The 16,513-nt window shown below is 52.1% G+C and overlaps 1 protein-coding gene across 1 annotated transcript in view; it reads left to right on the top strand.

The window, feature by feature from the left end:
• Positions 1 to 15,574: 15,574 nt before the first annotated feature.
• The window catches only part of FAM83F (family with sequence similarity 83 member F), a 33,321-nt gene continuing 32,382 nt past the window's right edge, over positions 15,575 to 16,513 (top strand). Inside the window, exon 1 of the mRNA XM_044228211.1 lies at positions 15,575 to 16,075. Within this exon, the coding sequence (XP_044084146.1) occupies positions 15,575 to 16,075 (501 nt within the window). The remainder of the gene's footprint in view (positions 16,076 to 16,513) is intronic.

Genomic DNA, 16,513 nt, shown 5'->3' with positions numbered 1-16,513 from the left:
TTTCAGCCACGTGCCCTCAAGATCTCCAGTTACTTTGAGAGTCCACAGGAGGGAGGCTGGTGTCTCGTGTATTTAAGCACAGGTCTGCTAACGCTTCCTACTCTGGCCAGGTTCGATTTTCCCTATTCTGGCCAGGTTCGAACATCCTCCGCAGACAGCGTCTTCCCGGATGCAGTCGATCCGCTGTCCGTTGCATCAGCATGTTGATGAAATACCCCAATCCTTCAGGAAGCTAACTCTGCCCTGTAGTCCATGTGGCTAGGTGGGTCGGGGAAGAGGAGGGATGGAGAACGGCCTGTACGCAGTTCTGAGTCGCCCCTGTCCTTGGGCCCCAGAGACCCTCTACCTAGATCAGAGTTCCCGCACAGCTCATTCCCTCCTCACTGGAGCCCTCGCTCCATCACACAGGACAGAGGAAGTCCCCTTCCCCTCCATCTCTCTCACCCTGTTGCCCCTTCCTCCTTCCGCTGAAAAGAAATGCTCTCCTACTCTTTGTGCAATAGATCCCGCCCACGGTGCCGGAGGGATATGCACCCTGTTGTATAATCTGGGCTGTGCTGTAATTCATTCATTAAATCAACAACTATTTACAAAACACCCCATAGAGGCCAGATGCAATGAGCCAGTAGGTCATCCACATCTCTCTACTTCCTCTGCAGCTGTGCCACAGTCCTTGCCTCATTTCAAGTCCAACCCCCAACCCCTGCCTCTGGGCTGGCCCTTCTGATCCAGCCCACTGACTGCCAGAGAGACCTTATTAACATGCAAAGCTGATGACATCAGGCTTCTGTTCAAAAACCTCCGGGGGCTCCCACTAGCTTTCAGGCCACAGTTTAAACTCCCAGGCTCGGCACTCACGCCATTGTGTGATCTGAATGCTGCCTGTTTGTTCAGCCACAATGCTCATCTCTCCCCAGAATGAGTCATGGTGTCTCAGAGCTCTGAGTCTCTCCATTGGGTTCCTTCTGCCTGGAATGCCTTTCCCGCATTTTTTTGATCTAGATCAGTGAGGTCCAGTAGCACATCTGTGATGGTGATGGGCAAGTTCTCCATCTGCTCTGTCCAATGTGGCAGTCTCCAGCCACTTGCAGTCACTGACTGCTTAATGTGGCTAGTGTGAATGCCCTCAACAGCGAGATGGGGCAAGTGGCTGGCTACCGCATTGGGCAGTAGGGATCCAGACAGCTACTCACTTTGAAATACTTAGTTCAGGGCTCAAGTTCTCCACTGGGATGCCATCCCAACTTCACGGCTGCGGTAGATGTCCCTCCTTCATGTTCCTGTTGCATCCTTGTTCTGCTTCCATCCCAACACTCAGAACTCTATAGCATTGTTGGGGATTCATTGAGCCTGCCTCCTCCACGGCACTGAACCTTTTTTCATGCATGAGCAATTCACCCTATAAATGGTTGATGCACACGTGCATTGGTGTGCTGGTAAATGTTAAGCAACTGCCCTCTGAAGGAAAGCCCCAATCGGCACATTTGCCAATTCTGTAGTGTAGATATTCCTACCATGTGGCAGAAGAATAAGAAGACAGAATGAGTTACCACAGAAGGAAAAACTATATTTTCAGAAAGCCTACCTGATAAAGAACTGTTATCCAAAATAAACAATTCTTAAAATCCAACAATAAGAAAATGAACAACCCAACTGAAAATGGGCAAAAGGCCTGAACAGACACCTCACTGAAGAAAATAGAATATCACAAGTAAGCATGTGAAAAGATGGTTGACATTACATGTCATTAGGGAAATGCAAATAAAAATGAGATACCATTACACAGCTCTTAGAAAATCCAAGGACCAAAACACTGACAACACCAAATGTTGACAAGGGTGTGGAGCAACAGGAATTCTCATTGACTGCTGGTGGGAATGCAAAATGGTTGGTAGCCTCTGGAAGACAGTTTGGCAGTTTCTTAGAAAAACGAAACATAGTCTTAACATATGATCTGGCAATCATGCTCCCTAGTATTTATCAAAGGAACTGAAAACTTATGTCCATGCAAAAACCTGTACATGAATGTTTATGGGTGTTCCATTCATAATTGCCAACACTTGGAAACCACCAAGGTGTCCTCCAGGAGGGGATTGGATAAATAAGCTTCAGTCCATTCAAACAATGGAATATTCTTCAGTACTAAAAAGAAGTGCACTATCAGGGCTCCTGGGTGGCTGTCAGTTAAGTATCTGCCTTCTGCTCGGGTCATGATCCCAGGGTCCTGGACTCAAGCCCCGCATTGGGCTCCCTGCTCAGTGGAAAGTCTGTTTCTCCCTCTCCCTCTGCCCCTGCTTGTGTGCTTGCTCTCTCTCGCTCTCTCTCTCACTTGCTCACTTTGTCTCTCATATAAATAAAATCTTAAAAAAAAAAAAAAGAAATGAGCTATCAAGCCATGAAAAGACATGTAGAAACCTTAATGCCTCTCACTAAGTGAAAGAAGCCAATCTGTAAAGTCTACATACTGTATGATTCTAACTCTAGGACATTCTGGAAACAGCAAAACTATTGAGATGGTAAAAAGAGCAGCAGTTGCCAAGGGTAAGGTGGGAGGCAGAAAAGAAGAAGTGGAACACAGATTTTTAGAGCAGTGGCCACATGTCATTACACATTTGTCAAAACCCGGAGAGTGTGCAAACCAAGAGTGAACCCTGAGGTAAACTATGGGCTTTGGGTAATAATGATGATGTGTTGCTTTGGCTTCTCCCAATATAACAAAGGCACCGCTCAGGTGGGGGATGCTGATAATGGGGGAGGCTGTGCATGTGTGGGAACCGGGGGTATAAGGAAACTTTATCTTCTGCTCAGTTTTGCTGTGAACCTAAAAGTGCTCCCCCCCTAAAAAAAAATTAAGTCCATTAAAACAACAACAACAACAAAAACCCTGCCACCATGGCTGATTTCAAGCCACCAGCATGACACCAGCAAATTGGGAGTGGGGAAGAGATGTGTGCGTGACTGGCTCTCACAAGCCAGAAGGAACGAGTCTCAGCTCGGATACGTGAATGAATGAATGCATGAATGAGGGAAGGGAGGGAGAGAGGGAGGGCAGGAGGGAAGTCTATTCAACCTGGAAGAAGTTGGTCCTGCAGCTTCAAGTCCAATTCCACTTCCAACCTAGGAGAGAAAGGACCAAGGAGGCATATTTTTGACTTGTTCAGGAAGAGGGATACTTGTCTCCTTTAGGTCTTTTACTTTTTTTTTTTTTAATTTTTTAAAAATTTTTAAATTTTTTATGGTTTTTTAAAAATTTTTTTTAGGTCTTTTACTTTTAATACCAAGCCTTGTCCAGGCATCTCCTGAGTGCCCCACTCATACTAGTGGAAAGTGAGTGAGCCTGAGACCCCCCACTTGTGCGATCTTTCTCTCTCTCCCCCTCAAATAAATAAATAAAATAGGGGCTTCTGGGTGGCTCTGTCGGTTAAGCCACTGCCTTCAGCTCAGGTCATGATCCTGGAGTGCCAGGATTAAGCCCAACATTGGGTTCCCAGCTCAGTGGGGAGCCTGCTTCTTCCTCTGCCCCTCACTCCACTCATGCTTTCACTCTCTCTCAAATTAATTAACTAATTAATTAATTAAATTTGTGACAAAAATCTTTCCCAGAAGTCATACAGCAGTCATTCCCTCGGACCCCATTGGCATGACTAGGTCAGCTGCCATTCCTAAACCAGCCATGTCTAAGAGAATGAGACCACCCTGACTGGCTTAGACCAGTTGATGGGACCTTACAGGAGGCAGAAACTGGGGACCCAGGCAGAGCCCAGTCCTAAAGGAGGAAATGGATGGGATAGAATGACAGCAGCAATGGCTATGAAGACCCGGTCTACAGGAAATGTTAGGAGAAGATGCACTAATTTTATGAACCAGGCCATTTCGGAAACAATTCTTGAGACAGTTAAGGAACAAGAAGGCAGTGTGAGGCAGCATAGCTCCCCGGCATTCCTCTCAGAGTTGAAATGCCTACATGGACACACACAGACTCACACACAGACACACACACACACACACACACACACACACACACATTCTTCCCTCAGCCCTCTTCAGTAGATTGCCACATGCATGTTAAAACAGCATGTCGGTGGGGACAGCTTCCACGCTCTGCCCAGAAACCAGAACTGTACACAATGAGGCTCTGGACCTGCTGTGGGGACAGCGACCCCTGCCAGTCAGGTCTGTGCCATAGTCCCAGCCCTGAACCTGCTGTGAGACTCCCCCACACGGGTGCTTCCAGGTACGGCTCTACCCAGGGTCATTTGTGGCCACGTGCTGACGTGGGCAATCCCATTTCAACAGAACTGAGTTCCCCTGGGTGGGCAGCACATGGCACCTCCCTCTCCCTGCTCTGACCTGGTTATGGGGAGTTGCTAGGTAACTGCTACACAGCCTCTGCTTCCCACTCTGGAGGAGGCTTGGTTACCATGGCAAGTCCAATGGTTGGGGGGACACAGGGGAAAGGGAGCATTGGCTGGGGGGGGCAGGGATGTCCATAGTCTGGACTCTGTCCTCACTCTCTCTGGGCCACCAGACCTTTGGGAAATTTCTTTACCCCTCTGTGCCTCATTCTCATCAGTACAACAAAGTGCTCAAACCACTGCTGCATGCAGACGGCGTATACTAAATAAACACTGACCCTCAGACTCCTCTTAGGTAAGAATGACTCAAGATGGGTGCAGAAGAGGAATGGATTGAGTTGTGTTTAAAATAAAAAAGAGAAACTAGCCAGCCAGTGTTTCCAGTAGGACACATAAAAGTCATGGAGATTCTGAAATTTAGCTTCTGAAATTGTACTCATGAGTCTCGGGGGCTCCCTGGGTCCTTTTCTGAATCTAGACCTCCTAAAGAAGTCCCCTTAAGGGTGTGTTACTGTAGGGTATGTAGGCTTGCTAAAGGGTCTACCCTTTCCTGGGCTCTGTCTGTCCCCACTGGAGTCATGGCACAGGCCCAGCCTCTGGGACCAACTGATCTGTGGGGCTCTGCACCGGCCTCTAGGACTGTCTATGTGATCTTACATTCGATCTGAGCCTTGGCCCAGTTCTCTTCCTTCATTCCTACAGTGAGACCCCCTAGCCAGGCCTCGGTGCTGGGATGTCTGCAGTACCCAGCTCCATCCCCTGCTCCCTTCTCATCCGTGCCAGTCCCCTTCCAGAATCCAGACACCCGCTGCTGGGGTCTCCTAGCCCTGGCTGCCCCCCTGCCTGTCTAGCTGCCTGAACCTTCCAATCTTGTGGGCTACTTCTCCCTTCCCCACCCATGCTTCCCCCGCACTGATACTCCCTTGGCCTCATGCTGGAGCCCCCCGCCAATGCTGCTGGTTCCACAGCACCAGAACCGTCTGATGCCCATTGTCACTGGTGGTCCCTGTAGCCCCAAAGGAGAAAGTGGACCCTACCTGTCCAACCTCCAAGAGCTGATCTGCCTTCCCCCTTCTTCCTCGGACCTTGCCTCCAATTCTAAGTCTTGGCCGCTCCTTATCTTTCCCCTGCCATATACATGGTCAACAGGGTTAGTCTGACTGTGGCCCAGGATGCTGGAATCTTATCAGAGAACATTCTCCACCCCTACTCCACAGCTGAGTTTCCCCCTTCCTGGTGGGGAGCCGAGGGAGTAATTCACACCTTGTACATAGGGTGTGAAAACCAGTAGGGGGTGTTAGGACCAGCGGCTTTTCAGCAGCCTGCTGTGATACGGGGCCACCTAGAAACTCCCAGTCATATAGAGAAAGCCCATCCTTCCTTGACTCGCGCACTCCAGTGCCCCCTCCTTCCTAGCTATCCCCTACTTTCCCTGCAGGCAATGTGGGAACAGTAGAGAAAACACTCCGTCTTGCTGACTCTGTAGCCAGGACAAGGTACTTGACCTCTCTGAGCTAATCGAGAGAACCAGAGACTAAGATGTCACGAGAAGTGAACAGAATTAGAGGAACTGCTTGGGGAGAGCCCAGCAAACAGAGCACAGGGCCCCACCACACCTTCCACGCGGCAGGAACGGTCTTCTGCACCCCACCTCCCCCACCTCCTTTCCCTGGAAACTCACTGTCCTGTCCTCAGCTCTCCTTAGGGTAAGCCGCTCTGCTCCGATCACACTGATAAGCTGCTGAGGTGGTAAATCAGAGTGGGGACAGCTCCCCTCCCTGGAGCTCGCCCACCCTCTTCCCCGGGGACAGCTGCCCCGTATCGGTAGCTGGCAAGGGACAAAGTGCTCAGGGTGTGGGTCAAATAAAGGAGTGATTCTTGATGGAGAATGGCCGGCTGGTCCCGGAGCTGCCATTACTTCTCTGGCTGGTCTGCCTGCCTCCAGGCTCTCTGCCACTTCACACATCACCCCACCCAGACTCTCCTAAAAACTGTCCCCCTGCTCTCCTCAGCTTGCGGTTCAAGCTGCCTCCCAGGGCTGGGGGGTGAGGGGGAGGCAGGAACCTCTGGGCCACTCTCTGCTCTGAACCTTGTCCTGCGTATTCCTCCTTCAGTGACTGGGCAGTGCCTCCCTGTGGCCCTCTGTCCGTGTCCCGGCCAGTGTGCAAGGCTGGAGGAATTGCCACCTCCTTCACGATGTCCTCCTTGATTCCAGCCTCAGAGAGCAAATCTCCCTCTGTGGAACCATCTCCTGACACTGCTCTTCTGGCTTCACCTTGGAGGGGTGGGTGGGCAAGGGGCCCGTGCCCCGTGGTCTGGTCCCCAAAGACAGGGATGAACGAAGACTAAACACATAATTCCAGTCCAGGTCCCTCAGTTGGGGTTACAGCTGTTTTCAAATTTGTCTAGAAATGTTGCAGACACACCCCAGTTCCCAGCACTGCTAGTTCTTTGGAAGGGGAGGAGGCTCTTTAGCAACATTTCGCCCTCCGGGGCTGGAGATTGCTCAAGCCGCCCCACGCTGCCTCCCCTGCCGACCAGGACACACCACTCCAGGAGCTCTGCTACTGCCAGGAAGAAGGGAGAGAAACTCCATCCTTTCCTGTGACTTCCTTCTGAACACACCCCGAGCCCCAGAACCAGAGCAGCCGTCTTCCTCCAACACTCAGTGCTGTCAGAGCACGCCGAGGGCTCGCTCTGCCTCTGGCCCATCCCGTGCCCTCTGCCAGGGACATCCTGCCGTTTCCCAGCTCACACACCCTCCGTGGCTCCCAACTGCCGACAGAGCTAAGTTCAAACTCACCCTGGAATTCAGAGATTCAAGAACATTCATGGGGCAACCTCTGCTTCTGGCCCATTCCCTCTCCCCATCCTGCCCCCACTCCGGAAACATGTACATGTGCGTTTTTATGTATGTGTAGTCACACACATGTACACACATATACACGTGTACACATGGATACACAAATACACGTGTACACACAAACACAAGACAAAAATACACTGCACACACACATACACGCACACACCATGATCCAAACTGATGTGTCCGTTTAGCCTCTATTTGCCTTGATCATTACATTCATTCATTCATTCATTCACCCGTTCAGCATCCCGTCAGTGCCAGGTCCCTGCTAGAGCTGGCAGCGCATGGAAGGGCACGATTTCCCTGTTTCTCCGGGGAGTTGCTGCTGCCTCCAATGCTCCTCGACCGCCTCTTTGAGTTTTAGGTCCTTGGCCCAACTCAAGCTCCACCTCCCTGGAAAAGCCTTCCTAATTTCTCAGCTCTCGAGTAACGGTCCCTGCATTTGGGTTCCTATAGCAATGCCATGTGATCACAAACTTTCTGTGCTGATGGAAATGTTCTAGATCTGCATTCTCCAGGGTGATAGCCCTTAGGTCCATTGGTTATTCAGCACTTCCGGTGTGGCTAATGGGACCAAGGAACTGAATTTCTTACTTTTAATTTATTGTTTTAAGATTTTTTTGAAGTAGGCTCCATGCCCAACGTTGGGCTTAAACCCACGACCCTGAGATCAAGAGTCGCAATCTCTACCGACTAAGCCAAGCAGGCACCCCTGAATTTCTTACGTTGATTTAATTTTGATTAATTTACATTTGAACAGCAGCAACCATATTGGACAAGGCAGTTCTATTCTATAACCCATCTGGCCCTTGATTCCCACAGATCTGGTAGCAAGTGGACCTAGGTTTGAATCCTTAGCTGTGTGACCCTGATCACGTTGCTAAGCCTCTCTGAGCCTCAGCTTTATCAGTTGTATCATGTGCAAATGTAGTATTTAATGTGGGGATGAAATGAGCCAATGGGTGCCTGGTGCCTAGGGAAGGATTAGGAAATTCACTGAATCTGAGTTTTTATCTCTAGATAAATTATTTGTGGATTACGATCCCGAACATACTGTTAGCCTCAAGTCAATACGGTTAAAGGTTTTAGGATATGTTCAGTTGATCTGAAATAAGGTCGACTTCCTACCTCCCTAGCAGCTTCAAGGGAGAGTAGACAACAGTAGAGTAGACCAGCCCCTTGGGAGCTGGGAGTGGGCCCATGTCTTTTTCTTAAATCCCCTACAACATAGGGTTCGATCTATGTTTGCTGATAGAATGACTGTTTTCCCTGAGGGTATTACTCAGAACTCCGTCTATAAATATTTGTAGAGTGGATGCTGGCTAGATATGATGGGAAACACGAAGGCAAGCGCACTTGTTTCTAACCTCGGAAACTTCTCTAGTGGTGGAGGCAATCTGCCTTCCAGCAGAGGGCTGCCTCTGACCCTGGCCACACAGAGCTTGGGATGGGGCCCCTCTGGGCCGGCAGCGTGCACATCAGAGCGCAGTCAGCGAGCAGAGGCTCTAAAGCCATGTTAGGGACCTGCGGTTGTCTTGGTCCACCTCCTTCACGGTCAGGAATCTTCTGGTCCTAAACGAGCAAAAAGAGAGCCAGAGGCAGGCACTGCCGGGCAGAGGGTGGAACCCAAACTCATCTACCACAGTCCCCTTGCCGGTGACCAGTTCTTGCTCTGGGGCCCTGCACACCCAGAACCCACCATGGGCTGATTCTGACACGTGGCCCAAGTGCTTGCTGCAGCTGGGAACCTGCTGGAGGGTTGGGGGAGGAGCTTCCAGGTGAGGAAAAGGACCAGACCCCTGGGTCCATTTGCTTGTCGGCAGGCCTTTGGTTGGACTCTGACCCCTGTTCCCTTTCTGGTCCTGGCTCCCCCTTCCCCATCTGCCCTTTGGTCTGGGCCTCCTGGGAGGGCGTGGGTGCCAAAATCCCTCTTTATCTTTAAAGATGATCAAAGATGTCCACCATGGGGTGCCTGGCTGGCTCAGTCTATAGAGAGTATGACTCCTGATCTCAGGGTCATGGGCTCAAGCCCCATGTTGGGTGTAGAGCTTACTTTAAAAAAATGTCCATCATGTCATGTACCAGCACACATATCAGATGAGATCTCTCTCTCTCTCTCTCTCTCTCACACACACACACACAACACGCAGTCACACTGTGAAACTGCACAGCTAAAAAAAGACTCCCATTCAGCTCAATCACCTTTTGCCTTCTAGGCTCTTGTTATGTTCGTACTTTATGCCAGGGCAAAATGAGAAAATCCTATCCAGTTTTAAGAAGTCTGAAGTAAAATGGTGGTGGAGAAGGGGGGGAAAGCAGGGCAACAGTCCAGCATTTAAGGTATAATACCTGGGAACACCTTGATGAATAAGACAGCGCGTCCTCAAGGAACCTGCTGCCTGTCCGGGGCAGGGAGGGGGGAACCAAACATTACCACACGGACCTTGAGTTGAACTGAGGCTAAGCACGAAGGGAGGGCACCCGGCCAGACCTGGAGGGCCAGGAGTCACCATCCAGGAAGTGACCAGAGGACAAAAGGATCCAGAAGAGTGGCTAACAGACTAGAGAGAAAATCATTTTTAGCCACGGGAGCTCCCTAAGCAAAGGCACCGCATGTCGCACGTCGAGGAAGTCACAGGAGACGGAAGAAAATGAACAGGACCGCAAGTGGCTGCAGGTGCTTGGGCTTTGGTGTAGGGTGAGTGGGGAACCCTGGAAGAGGTTTATACAGGGGAATTACATGGTTATCTTTGCATTTTAAAAGGAATTGAGGGGAGAAGATCCGGTTAGGAGACTCTTGCAACAGGGTCTGGGAGAGAGTGACAGCAGGGACGGGGTGAAGAGGACTCATGAGAAACGTCTCAGAAGAGGCCTTGTCTGGCCCAGTGGCCATGAGGGAGGAACAGCAGTCGAGATGCATGCACATTTTCCACTTGGGTAACCGGGCAGATGGTGGTGTCATTCCGGAGCAAAGCGACCCAGAAAGAACAGTGGCAGGGTGGGGGGTAGAAGAGAAGTGGGTGTGGGTTCCTTTCGAGACCTCCCTTGCAGTGAAGGTACCTGGGGGACAGCTGAGCAGAGAGGACCGGTGGGAAGCCTGATGAACTGGAATGAGTGGAGGAGAATGTTCTGGAGCTGAGAGGGAAGCCATGGCAGTGTGGTTGGGGGTGGCGGAGGGAAACCTACATGCTTCCGAGGTTGCAGCTACAGCAAAGTCTCCGAGTCTGGAAGGTCTTAGAGGACGGGGAGCTTGCCTAGTACGGAATCTGTGTCCCAAAACCATTCATGAATAAAAAGATGAAGCTTTGGTAAGTCCCAGCTGGCAGGGTTGGGGGAGACCTGGGTGTGTTCCTCCTTTGGGGCCAGCAGAGCCGGTCAGAGGAGAAAGCCTTTGCTCATCTAGCTCAGTCCTAGAATCGACACCCTCCTCCCCACGGCGCCAGCTCCAGCCACCTCCTCTCTCTCTCTCCTCCTCTCTGGGGACAGGCAGCGGCACGAAGAGTCCGCCACGTTTCACAACAGGTGCTCGCGACACAAATTTCCACAGAGGAAAAAAAGTCAGCCCTGGGACGCGTAGCTGATCTCTCAGGAGGTGGGCTATTTTGGGACTCAAATTACACAGGAGGGCCTGGGAAAATAGACAAGCGCAGAGACGAACACGGTTACAATTAGCATTAACGACAAGGTGTCATACCTTTACTGCACACTCAGCAGGCAGCGTGCCCTGGGGAGAGGAAGGTGAACGGGAGCCAAGGACTTGGGTGAGGGGGGGCGGCCTCTGCCAGAGGCAGAGGCACGATTTCTCAGGAAGACGCATGACCTTGGGGGAAAGGCAAGCACGATGGGCTTCACCTCGCTTAGGGAAACTCCAGCCCCAGGACTGGAGGGACTGGTGTGGGGCCTGAGGCTTTCTCCCAGGCTGTCACCGCCTCCTCGGGGAATGTCCCCAGATGCAAAATAGAGCCTGTGCCTGAAAGGAATCAATTTCCTGGCAGGTAAGGCTTTTTAAAAACCCCAGTGATAATACACAGCGTTCAGCTGTTGAGGGGGATGTGGAAGGCCAGGGGGTCAGACTGAGTGGACGGGTGCCCCCCGGTGTTTCCACTCGCCAGCGGATAACCTGGAACGGGTCCTTTCCTGGAGTCTCAATTTATTAATCTTTAACCCCTCCCTGTAATCCCTTTCCGAGTCTACTTCACCAGATTAGGGGCAGATCAAATTGGATAATTGTAGGTTAAAATGACTCCATAGCCTGCAGCCTCCCTGAGAACGCCAGTGCCAACGCCATCACTTATCCCCTGCTTTGCAGAGATAGTTGGGGGCATCCGACTCCCAGCTACACTCAGGCAGCCGCCACGGCAGCTGGCTATGGTGTCTGATTCCTCTTTTCTTACTCCAAGGGGCAAGCAAGTTATCTAGTATACAGTGACTGCTCAAAACCGGGAGCTGGGCAAGTCAGTCCTTGGTACCTAAGGGAGAATATTCCAAAAAGACCACAGGGTGTTTCCTATCAGTTACATCTAGGAGAGATCTTTTCCAATGTCAACTGTTAATAAAATATTCCACTCTGATTCTAACCTTCTCTCCAATTCCAACTTATGTCACATAACATTTGGGCTTCTTGAGAGCGAAAACCGTGTCTTAATCACTGCACTTCAGTGGGAACTCCACGTGAGCAAGGACTTGGTTTGGTTCAGAGCTGCATCACCGCACCTATGTTAAGGCTCAATAAGGATCTCTAAATCAATGAACGGTTTCTAACCCAGAACACCACGCTAGACATTTGGCAAATTTTGTTGAATGATTAAATTAGTAAGCAAGGGGAGCATGGTCTCTCACTAATGCCCTTTCCTAACATTCTCACCCGACGCAGTAGAGCAAGGCAGATGGGTAGGCAAGCTCTGGGCTCAGATGACCCGGGTTTAAATCCTGACTCTCGTATTCACTAGCTGGGTGACTGAGAATATGCTACTGAACCTCCCTGTGCTTCAGTTTCCTTACCTACCAAATGGGGATGATAATAATGTTTAAAATAGGATTATATTAATTCATTGGTAGGATCCCCAAAATACCCAGCACAGCGTCTGGCATGCAGTGATCACTGCTATTTGTTTATGATCAGACCCGTCTCTTAATAACCTTCAGTGCCTCCCCTCTGGCTACAGGATAAGATCTAAAATTAAGGTCCCCATAATTTGGCCCCAACGTCCCTCTCTCTCCAGTCCCATCTTCCCGTACTTTACCGGCTTCTCTGCGAGGCCAGACATTTCACGAAGCCCTGTAAGGTAGGGCTTTTTTTTTTTTCTTTTCGTCAAAGATTTTATTTATTTATCCCACAGACAGAGATCACAAGCAGGCAGAGGTAGGCAGAGAGGTGGGGGGAAGCAGGCTCCCCGCTGACCAGAGAGCCCAACGCAGGGCTTGATCCCAAGACCCCAGGACCACAACCCGAGCTGAAGGCAGAGGCTTCTGAGCCTTCTCCTGAGGCTTCTGAGCCACCCAGGTGCCCCTAAGGTAGGACTTTTTATAGCCTACATTTCGCTGAAGACGTGACCAAGGCTCAGAAAAGGGAAGTAACTTTCTCAGGGACACACATCTTATCACAAGAAAGTGAGATTCATTCCAGGACTCCCTGACACAGAAGTTCACGCTCTTCTTCAACTGGCCTCTGAAAAATCTGCCACTTGCTGGCAAAGTGTAGTCCAGGGGCCAGCACTACCAACATAACCTACGAGCTTGTTAGAAAGGCAACATCTGGGGCTGCACCTCAGACCCCCTGAATCAGAACCCGCATTTTCACAAGATCCTCCAGGTCATTTCCATGCACAGGAAAGTGTTGGAAGCAATGTTGTAAACCACATTCTACCAGCCAGACACAAAAGCTAATTAAATCAAACACCAGATCTCATTTAATCCTTACAACAATCTGGGAGGTATTAGGATATCAGCATTGTTATCCCATTTTGCAGATGAGGACACTAAGGCTCTGAGGGTTAAGGCTTTTGACCTGAAGCCTCATGTGCCTGATGCCGACATGAGGCTCTGGCCCTCTCCCTCTGCCTGGAGTGTCTTCACTCCCTCTCTCCCCTTAAAATCTTCTCATTGTTTAGGCTCCACTCAAAATCCCCTCCTGCTGGGTGAAGCCTTTCTTTTTTTTTTTTTTTTCTCAATTTATTTATTTTCAGAAAGACAGTATTCATTATTTTTTCACCACACCCAGTGCTCCATGCAATCCGTGCCCTCTATAATACCCACCACCTGGTACCCCAACCTCCCTCCCCACCGCCACTTCAAACCCCTCAGATTGTTTTTCAGAGTCCATAGTCTCTCGTGGTGGGTGAAGCCTTTTTTATCCACATTCCATTGGGCAAGATTAATTCTTTCTTCCCTTAAAGTTCCCACAGCTCCCTGCACATACCTTTCTCTTGGCCCTAACTGATTCTGTTTTAAAGAACCATGTACTGCGCGCACTCTGCGTGCCCAGCACGTAGTGGGCGTTGAGTATATGTTTGCTCCCGAAGCACCACTGCTTGAGTTAATCAGAGCACTTTTGTCACACCTGTGTTATCCCCACGTCCCTGCACTCCTCTGTGCCCCCAGGGCACAGTCTGGCATCTCTTAGGGCCTGGAAAGCTTTAGGAAGCAAACTAAATGGTTTCCATTCTAGAGACAAAATTTGTCTAAAGATGAAATTAAGCGTAAAATGCCGCCGGAAGCGAGGCCTTGCGGCTCCTAAGGGTGGCACGGCCATGGACATCTCGCAGCCCACCACCGCTCTTTGGGCTGATGCTGGGTGCCTCAATGGACCACTGTGTCACAGTGGTCACAGCTTTTTGACAATCTATCCCTTTTTCCCCTCTATGCTGTCACAGGAAGGCCCAGAAATAGTAGACAACCTCTTCAAATTCCCTGGGGTTTAAAATCAGGTCCCCAGTAACCTTCTGTCATTTCACAAGGAGAAAGGGCAACGGCGGCTGAGATGTAGGGCAAAGATCGCTGAGACACAGAGAACCTAATAGGCCCCACTCACCACCTCTCCTTTTGTGGGAGGCCTAGCCAGACCACGTGTTTGAAGGCCTCAATTTCCTCAGCTCTGAAATGAGGGGGTTGGACCAGTTTCTAGTGCTCCTTCCAGCTCTGAGAGACTGTGCTATAAAATGGGAGAAATGTGAACCTTTGGTTGCTATGATCTGAAAATATTTTGAATGTGGAGAATCAAGTTGTACAGCAGTGCATGAACAAAATAATATGTTAATGACTAAGAAGATTGTATTTAATCCAATGGGAAATAGCAGAGCAGCCGCCGCTGGTGATGTGTGTGTGTGTGTGTGTGTGTGTGTGTGTGTGTGCAGCTTCTTTCCTTGAGCTCAAACATGTACTTTGAATCACTAATATAGTAATCAGGCCTCTGGCAGCCTATCTTGCCCAAACACACACACACACACACACACACACACACACGTCAGTTCAAATTAAAATGGGGGTGAAATTCTACCACTGCAGCTTAAGTCCTTGCTATATTTGTTCCGTTGTTGTTGTTGTTGTTGTTTGTTTTTAAGAAACTGTTATCGTGGTGAAGGAGCTGTATTGACAGCTTCTGGGTCCCTCTGATCTCGGAACTGGGACGTGTGGGCCGGGCGCTGAGGGTTTTATTAGCATTTCGCTTGTGCACACAACCCCCCACCCCCAACACACACCCCGCCCAAGCCCTCACAATCCCATCTGGCAGCAGGGCCCCACCCCCACCCCGGTACCCTCAACGCCGGGAGTGGTCAGATCCACCACCCCGGAGGCACCCCGACCAAGCAGGTGCTCGCGGCCATAACTGCGGGGAAGATGAACGCGCGCCTGCTGGGCGTCCGGCCCTGCCAGATCGCGAGAAGGGTTAGATCATCGCCACCGAAGGGTCAGGGCCGGGAGGCAGAAGCCGGCCAGAGGCCTCACGTGCGTCTAATTAGGAGACCACCCCCCCCCCCAACCACCAACCACCACCACCTCTGCAATTTCTTGCCCACCCTGGAGCTCCCGGGCTGGGCTGGGCCCCATAGGCCTGGTCCCTGCCGCGTCCGCCCCCCCGGCCCCCCGGGAACCCTCCCCTCCCGGGAACCCTCCCCCTAGGCCGCCCCCACGGTTCGCGCCCCGCCCCCCGACCCCCGCGAGGCAGAGGGCGCGGCCGCCCCTCCCCGCCCGACGGCCGCGCCCGCGCCCCGGCCCGCGCGGATTGGCCGACCTCGCGGCCAGGTGAGGCGCCCCGCCCCTCGGCTCCAGGTGCGGCTGGACGACCCGGGCCGCGGCCGGAGCCGGGGCCGGGGCCGGGGCCGGGGCCGGGGCTGGGACGCGCTGCCGCGGCGCCATGGCCGAGTCCCAGCTGAGCTGCCTGGACGAGGCGCACGTGAACGAGAGGGTGACCGAGGCGCAGGCCGCCTTCTACTACTGCGAGCGGAGGCGGGCCGCGCTGGAGGCTCTGCTGGCCGGCGGCGAGCGGGCGTACCGCGAGCTGGTCAAGAAGGAGCAGCTGCGGGACTTCCTCTCCAGCCGGGAGCAACAGGCCCTCCGCGCCGCCTGGAGCCCCTACGAGGATGCCGCCGCTGCCGCCGCCGCCGCCGCCCGGGGCAAGAGCAAGGCCAAGGCCAAAGCCCCAGCGCAGGCGCAGGCCCCGACCGAGCCCTGCGAGTCCCTGGCCTACTGGCCCGACCGCTCCGACACGGAGGTGCCCCCGCTGGACCTGGGCTGGACCGACCAGGGCGTCTACCGCGGCGTGAGCCGCATCACCCTCTACACCCACCCCCCCAAGGAGGAGAAGGCGCCCCACCTCAAGCAGGTGGTCAGGCAGATGATCCAACAGGCCCAGAAGGTAGGCGCCGCCCCCCACACCGGTGGGACCCCCCACGGGCAGTCCCCTGGACCAGGCCCCACCTCGGAGGCAGGGCCTGGGTCAGGACTTCCTGACCGCTCTGAAAAACCGGCCCCGAACCCTCCCTTAAGCAGAGGCCTCTGAAGAGGATGACTGGGAACGTGTTCGGCAAATCACAGCGCGCGGGACAGTGGTTTGTCGTTCTTCCAGCGTCCAGAGGGGCTGGTGGCTTTCCCCCACCCTATGCTGCTTTCTCCCTGTCAAGTCCCTCTCTGTAGGGAAGACTGGGGGCTTTGTGGTAAAATGGGCCACTCAGAGGTCGAGTTAATAACCCGTGTGTTGCCCAGGGATTTACAAAACCTGCTCCAGGCCACCTTCTCGGTTGGTCTTCAAGCAACAGGACACTCAGGACCTGGGTGGTGGGACTTCTCCACCTTA

This window comes from Neovison vison, chromosome 12, assembly GCF_020171115.1.
Source record: "Neovison vison isolate M4711 chromosome 12, ASM_NN_V1, whole genome shotgun sequence".
Taxonomy (NCBI): Eukaryota; Metazoa; Chordata; class Mammalia; order Carnivora; family Mustelidae; genus Neogale; species Neogale vison.
Note: the sequence above shows the minus strand (reverse complement) of the source record. Positions and strands in the feature narration are given on the sequence as shown.